The 7109-nt window shown below is 33.4% G+C and overlaps 1 protein-coding gene and 1 pseudogene across 2 annotated transcripts; both read right to left on the bottom strand.

The window, feature by feature from the left end:
- Positions 1–2570: 2570 nt before the first annotated feature.
- On the bottom strand, positions 2571–6990 carry LOC132615729 (uncharacterized). Of its 2 annotated transcripts, none has more exons than XR_009572811.1 (5): positions 5833–6990; positions 5606–5704; positions 4746–5193; positions 4416–4632; positions 2571–2965 (listed from the first exon to the last, which is right to left on the bottom strand). XR_009572811.1 is itself a non-coding variant. In XM_060330340.1 (5 exons), the coding sequence occupies exons 3-4, from the start codon at positions 5092–5094 to the stop codon at positions 4544–4546; spliced, it is 438 nt and encodes a 145-aa protein (XP_060186323.1). In that variant the 5' UTR covers positions 5095–5193; positions 5606–5704; positions 5833–5942; the 3' UTR covers positions 2571–2847; positions 4416–4543. The 2 variants fall into 2 exon arrangements, 1 of the variants encoding a protein (XP_060186323.1); XM_060330340.1 differs by having other exon boundaries at positions 2571–2847; positions 5833–5942.
- On the bottom strand, positions 4176–4331 carry LOC132616267 (U2 spliceosomal RNA; annotated as a pseudogene).
- Positions 6991–7109: the final 119 nt, after the last annotated feature.

Consider the following 7109-nt stretch of genomic DNA (forward strand, 5'->3'; position numbering starts at 1 on the left):
TCAAATAAACACAAATTATTCATGTAATAAAAAGCATACAACTTTTATACAATATATATACAGATTTTTTTCTTGAACCAAATCATGTGTTTTTTAACAGATTGTATACATAATATATTCACAATTCACATATATTTACATGTTAAGTCCCATCTTCCCTGTTGTTGTATATATAAAAATTGAATGGAAAATGCTATCCACCATTGATACTTGATGAAAGCTTCAATCCGTACTATTTTGAAATTTCATACAGTGGATGATTTTGAAGTTGAAATTGAATGATTTCAACGGCGTACAAGATTGTGTATAAAATCTGAATTCGCATATATTTACCTGTTAATTAGTCTCATCTTCCATAGTGTTGAATCAAAATTGACTGAAATATGGTTTCTGCCATTGCTGAACGATGAAAGCTTTAATCCGTTCTATTTTGAAGACGAAATTAAATGATTTCAATGAGCTTCTATTGTACATCGATTTTGAATCTGCGATTCTTCAATCACATTCAGTTCCTCGACAAAAAAGTCCAAAAGGGGGGGATTAAACAACCTACTATGCTCATTTTTTTACCCCACAATGAATAATTGTATATCTCTTCTGAATTTGAAATCTGCTTGATTGAGAATCAGAGTATGTAGAAATTGCTTGTGTATCGACTTTGATTCGCCAACGTATTTATTCAGTACAAAATCATGGAGAGATTAGGAAGAAGTGAGAGAATATCGTAAGTGACAAATTTTGGGAAGAAGATCACGTAGAAACCGTTACTTGCGTGATTTTTGGGTTTTTTTTTAACCATATTTTCATTTTTTTACTGGATTTGCATAGATTTTGTAACTATCCTAATGTTATGTTTTGTAAACTGAAAAGTATCGTTATGTTCTGTAAATATACCTCTTGTGATATATATATATATATATATATATATATATATGTTTTTTGCCCAAAAAATAAAGGTAATGGGCTGGGTCTGCGTAAATTTTGGGCTGGGGAATTGTTAATTGGGCTGAAGGAGAAGCTGCTTTGAGAATTAAAAAGTGGCTAAAAATTACTTTAAAAGGTAACCTTTTGTGTTTCAATTGTAAGAGATTAGGCCAATTTGAGACAAAATGAGACGAAATAACCACTCAATTAATTAATTAAGCTTTTTGATTTGAACAAAGTAAAGTACTTATTTTACACAAATACGGACTAATTATCGCAATTAAATTGTAAGTGACTTTGATTTTGACAATTTTAAATAAGTACTAAGTTAAACATTTATTTTGAACATAATTAATACTTAAAATTTACGTAAAATATACATAATATATATTAGGATATTTTTCCAAGTGAATGGCAAAATAACACCAAAACTAGTTTAAAAAAATATATATTTTTAACTTTTCTGAATACCTATTTCATTTTGTTTGAAATTCAAGAAGCTCGACTAATTAATTCAAAATGTGATGGGTCAAAATTGGGTGTCAACAGTCCTATTTCACAATCGTAGAGGTTACAAATCTCAATCCCCTAATGATTCTTTAATTGCTTTTACTTACTCTGCCGCAGATTTGTTAGTATTAGGTTTAATTTTTATACCATCAAGATTAATATATTTATTATATATTATCAACTTACTAAAATAAGTCAACTATAAATACTCCCTCCACGTCAAATTATTTGACCTTTTTTTAGACGCCCCTTAAGAAATATTAATTAGGAGGCAGGAGAGGTATTTTCTAAATTCACCCTTATTTATGTCTAAGTTATAATCTCTCTCCATTAAAACGTTTACTCTATTTATGTGTCATCTCCATTAATGACAAAATTCTACTACGGGTAAAATGGAGAAAAATAATTAATTGTGCATTGAACTTCTAAAACGACAAATAATTTGATACAACTATTTTTAGTAACCGTGATAAATATTTCGAGACGGAGGGAGTAATTGTCTATAAGTAAATAAATTATGTCTGAGATTTTGTCTTGTATGACAGATGTAATTTATTTTGATTTTCACGAGAAATATTTTCCTAAAAACTGTTAATCCGTGTTTAGTCGGTGAATGAAAAATACATATTACAAATTAATAATAATATTAGCACATCGGAGAGTTTCTTGATGAAATTTTTAATACTAATGATTAGTAAAAATGTCTCTGTGTTAGTTGGAGCAACTAATATGAAGTTAAATATAGTTTTATGGACAATGACTCACCCTTAAGTGAGGAAGTCATTTTCCCTATTTTGATGGAAGATGACTTCCTAGTGTCAAAGTTTTTCCTCGAAAGTGACGTTCTTCGTACCAAAAACAAATTGAGTTTTATTGGAAGACTATTATTTGGTTTCCACTTGATATTGCCCCGATAATATTAATCATTAATTTAGATAATTGATAAATTTGTTGTCTTTTATTGAATACTAATTTGTCACGACTTGTTTTCTAAACAAGCCATGACTGGCAATCAGTGCCTTGACCAAGCGAACCAGCTTCACTATTCTAACCTGTACTTTTTCATAACACATAACTCACGTGCATTTAAATAAATAAATTAACTCTAAAAACTCTAATGTAAACAATCCTTAAAATAATCAAAATGAATCTCGAAATCCATAAATACTGAAACGTACTGAAAATTACGCCAAGTACTGTTATCCACTAAAACACGTCTATAAAGCCTCTACTGAAGTACTAAAGGAAATGCACAGGACATAGGGTTTCTGGCTAATCCCAAAACACATGCTAAATAAAGGAATAAATGAATAAACATATACGAGTCCCCACCGAAAGCAAGAAGTGGAGCTACCAAAAGCACTGAGAGCGATGATCTCTAGCCTGAAGCCTGTTTGTCTGCAAAACTGGCACCTACGTTGTACCGCAGACCAACATAGGTTCCCAAAAGAGAACGTTAGTACAATCCACCGTACTCAGTGAGTCTCAAGATTCTTCTCACTAAAGTTCGAATAAAATCTAGGATCAAAATCTGTAGATAATGAAGACGTAAGAGAGGAAATAAGTCATAATTTATCATAAAGAATCATACAACACTGAAGCAGAAACATAATCACTTGAGACTTATAACTTGATTCATTAGGTCCTTCTTTCACTTTCTTTAAACTGTTCTAGTCGACCGAACGACACTTAGTAACTCTTTATACGGTTACTCGTAGCCCTTTATATGGCTATCAAATCATTTACATCATTATGAAAATATTAACAACCCTTTATACGGCTGCTCATAACCCTTTATGCGGTTACCATTCATGTTGCACCTCATTATTAAAAAAAAAATGTTAACCCTTTGTACGGTTACTCGGAGCCCTTTAGACGGCCACCTAATATGTTATGCCTCACTATGAAATTATTAGCAACCCTTTGTACGGTTACCATTAAATTAACGTTGGAATTAACTTCAAGCACATCATGACATTCTTCACCTTAAACCATAAAAAGAAATCAAATCCTTCCACATTTCACAAGAAGTATAAAGAAAACTCCAAACTTACATAATTGAGCATGACTTTCATGAGAAAAGAAAGACAAGTCTTATCTTAACTTTAGTAAGTTCACAAACATAAACCACCCCCTATAATTTCACATCACCTTCTGCTAGCTTTGTCACTGGTTGCTATAATTAGTGGCATATAAGTTACACTACATAAAACCATCCCAATTTCCTATATGCAAGCTATATGGAAGCTTTGTCATTGGTTGCTAAATTTAGTTGCATATAAATCACTTACTCCAAACTTTTTGTAAATTACAGATGCTCCTATTAAGAACTACTGTTGTTTTCCACTAAAAGCATAATAAAATATGGAATGTATTTAAGAAAATGGTACAACAGGAAACCCCAAAAGAAAAAAAGTTCTTTTTTACTTTTTGTTGTTGTTCAAGATGAACTGATTTTTTATTGTTGGTTTCTTTACTCGACGTGCATAGCGTCATGCCAGCTACAGAGGCTAATTTTTCCATACTGGGTAGAGTTGATCAGAATAAAATATGGATGGGCTCCCTTCTGCCTCATATCTAATTTGGGAATTAGAGGGCTGCTAATATGTTATTGTTTCCGTTTTTAGGTTACGTTTATTTCTCTTCTCTTTGATATGGATCACTCAATTGTTTTATCTGTCAGTAGGTAAAAAAATCAGCATTGCAGAAAACAATTGAATCGTCAAAAAAAATTGCTTGAGGAGAGGTAAAGCCCAAAAAACAAAAAAGTTGTTTGCATATTTGAAGAATGTACAGTCATGCCCTTAAGGAATGAAAAGCCAACGACAGCAAGAGGCGGGGGAACTGATAAGAACAGATACTACAGTTGATCTTAGCCAAAAGGCCGACAAAGGTATCCAACAAGAGTTAGAGAAATAAGTTTAAATGACAAATGCATGAGGAAAAGTGAGTTAAGGTATAGGATCAGAAGAAAAACACACCTTGAATATAAGGTTTCTGTTCGGGCAATCCCAGAGTGGTGACAACTGTGTGGTTAGGCAGAATCATTCCCGCAGAAGCTCTATATTGTATTCGTTACAGGGGCTATCAGTTTATTTTGTTTCGTTATTCATGGATTGAAAATGCTAGAACCACTGACATTGAGAGCAATTAGAACTGATATACTTGTAATAATCGCTAGCCAAAACAGGGCTGATTCTGCAAATAAGAATGTTATTTAGAGATGCAAGAAATGAGAAGAACTCTACGCATTTCCAGCAAAACAAAGAAACTGGGATTTGAACTATCTAGAACAATTCAATGTACTTTACCTCCAAAATTTTCAGGAAAAGTATCAGACTTTTGCTCTACAGATCTAGCAGGAGTATGTTGTCTTGATGTTGACACTCCAGTTTTAAACTCATCTACAAATTTACCATTGCCTGTTTCAGATGCCACAATCCCTTGGAATTCCTCGCTGACAATTAATGCTGCTAATAAATCCATAAATGATTCTTTATCTGTTCCACTTGACATACTCTTCCCAAGCTGCTCATAGACAGCAGTATCTCGTTCATCGAAGTCGGACAATTCATCATCTGAAGCATCCAAATCCATGGATCTTGCTTCAATCTTTTCATCCTCCTCATCTTCGACATAAGCTTTATATGTCAGTCGCATTATAATCTCTCCTACAGGCCTTGGTCCCAGTAGTCCCCAGCCTTCGTGGACCACAATTACGTCTGTTGGTACAGTATCTTCGAGAGATCCAAGATCGACCTAGAAGCAGTATTCATTAGCAGGATACCTTTTTATACAAATATCTACCCTGATCATCATTAATAATAATGTGCCTCATAGAAAAAAATAAAACGCCAAAAGTATCCTTTTCCAAGTGTAATCATTTGCATTATTAGAGGCCTAGCCTTGCCACTACGGTAGAGTTGCTCTTTGTGACACTAGATCGCTGGCTTGAGGCATGGAAACAACCTCTTTGCAGGAAAGAACGTGACAGGATATGTACAGTATAACCAGTCTCCTCCACCCCTGCACTAGTTGGGAGTACTTTGTGCACTGTATAAGCCCTTTATTCATTTCCATTTTCCATTTTGTGTAAGGCACATTACAAAACCAACAAACTTAGATGGATTGCCTTTCAGAAACAAATACAACAGATAATATTTTCATGTACCTCTCTTGAGCCGATACTCAAGTCTGTAAATCCAAGGGAATCCTTAGCTTCTATATATAGCTATTGTCTCGTGGGGTTTGTGACAAACATGTGAAAATCCTGTAAAAAAGGAAAAGAAACATGGGAAAAAGATGTATAAGTTACAGGCTTACAGCAGAAGATAAAGCAAGCCACCACCAAATAAATCCTATCAGCATATTAGGCCAACAGATTTATATTTAAATCACCTGATTCCATATAGGCTCTCCAGGAGGTCCAATAACAGTAGTTTGACTGTTTCTTTTGCTCCGTATTACCTTATCTCCAAGTTTTAGAATAACATATGGATCAGTTTTGCCTGAATGATAGAGGCCAGGAAAAATTCACAAAGATTAGACATGGGAAAATAAAAGAGGAAATTACATGCACAGCAAAGCAGTACTATCTATCATCCATAAAACAGAGCAATGAGGCCGAAAACCTTTCATTTAGAAAATAAACTTGCAGCTTAACAGGAGACTTATACCAACTAAACATCAATTTTACTACTCCTATTTAATACTCGACGGGGCCATAACATGGGGAGTTCCTTGGCCGTCCAAATTAATTTTAAATTTTCTGGGGAATATGTACGAACAATGAATAATACTGTAGTTGCTAATGTCAATCGCCATTTGTTGTTATTGTTTTACTTAATCAAAAAAGAAGAAACTAAACTAAAATATACTTAACTCTGTAGTAAACACTACACAAATACTCAACAAGAGGGAAGATGATTGTATTTAACAAACTGAAATAGGAAATTACAATCGGAAAACTAAGAAATGAAACAGTAAACAAAGAATGGGGATGACAAGCTCAGACTCGAAGAAAAGAGATAAGAAGTTCGCATAATCCCAATTGCTCCCACAAGGCACTATTTATCACCCTGGATCCCAATACACTGGCCCATTTACAAATACTGGTTCAGGCCCATTCATAACAAACTCTGCATCAAACTTATGCAACCTTTGATTTGACTTTCTCCTATAAAATCAAATGATTGTCTAGAAAGATGCTTTTCAGGTCTCCCACTCCAAACAAACCAATTATACTACTACTACTACTATTTAATACTCGATATATAGTGACGGACAATAACATGGAGTTAAATTAATTTCTGGGGGATGTGTACAAACAATGAATACAAATCCAGCTAATATTAATCCAAATTGGAAATTATTGTTTTATGTAGAATGATTACGATCAAAAGTAACATTCGTATCCAACAAACATCAATTATTGAGCGTGGATTGAAGTGGCTGGTCAAACTTGAAACAATTAAAATATAAGAGTAGTTAAATGACAACTAGCAACATATTAAAATATACTTACTTTGTATCAACTTCTTTCTGGTAGCAGTTGCAGCCAACTTGATTTAAAATATACTTACTTTGTATCATTTTGCCCATTATTTTCCAAACAGAATTATTAGGTGGTGGACCACTGTACAGCACATATTATTCTTACTTTTAACTTTTCCCCA

This window comes from Lycium barbarum, chromosome 10 (assembly GCF_019175385.1).
Source record: "Lycium barbarum isolate Lr01 chromosome 10, ASM1917538v2, whole genome shotgun sequence".
In the NCBI taxonomy this organism is placed as follows: Eukaryota; Viridiplantae; Streptophyta; class Magnoliopsida; order Solanales; family Solanaceae; genus Lycium; species Lycium barbarum.

What these genes read in the sequence shown, in the direction of transcription:
- LOC132615729 (XM_060330340.1), bottom strand. Translation starts at nt 5,094, where the DNA reads ATGCGACTGACATATAAAGCTTATGTCGAAGATGAGGAGGATGAAAAG. An exon ending in TTTTCCTGAAAATTTTGGAG is followed by an intron (nt 4,633 to 4,745) that starts GTAAAGTACATT and finishes TCTTATTTGCAG; the next exon opens with AATCAGCCCTGTTTTGGCTA.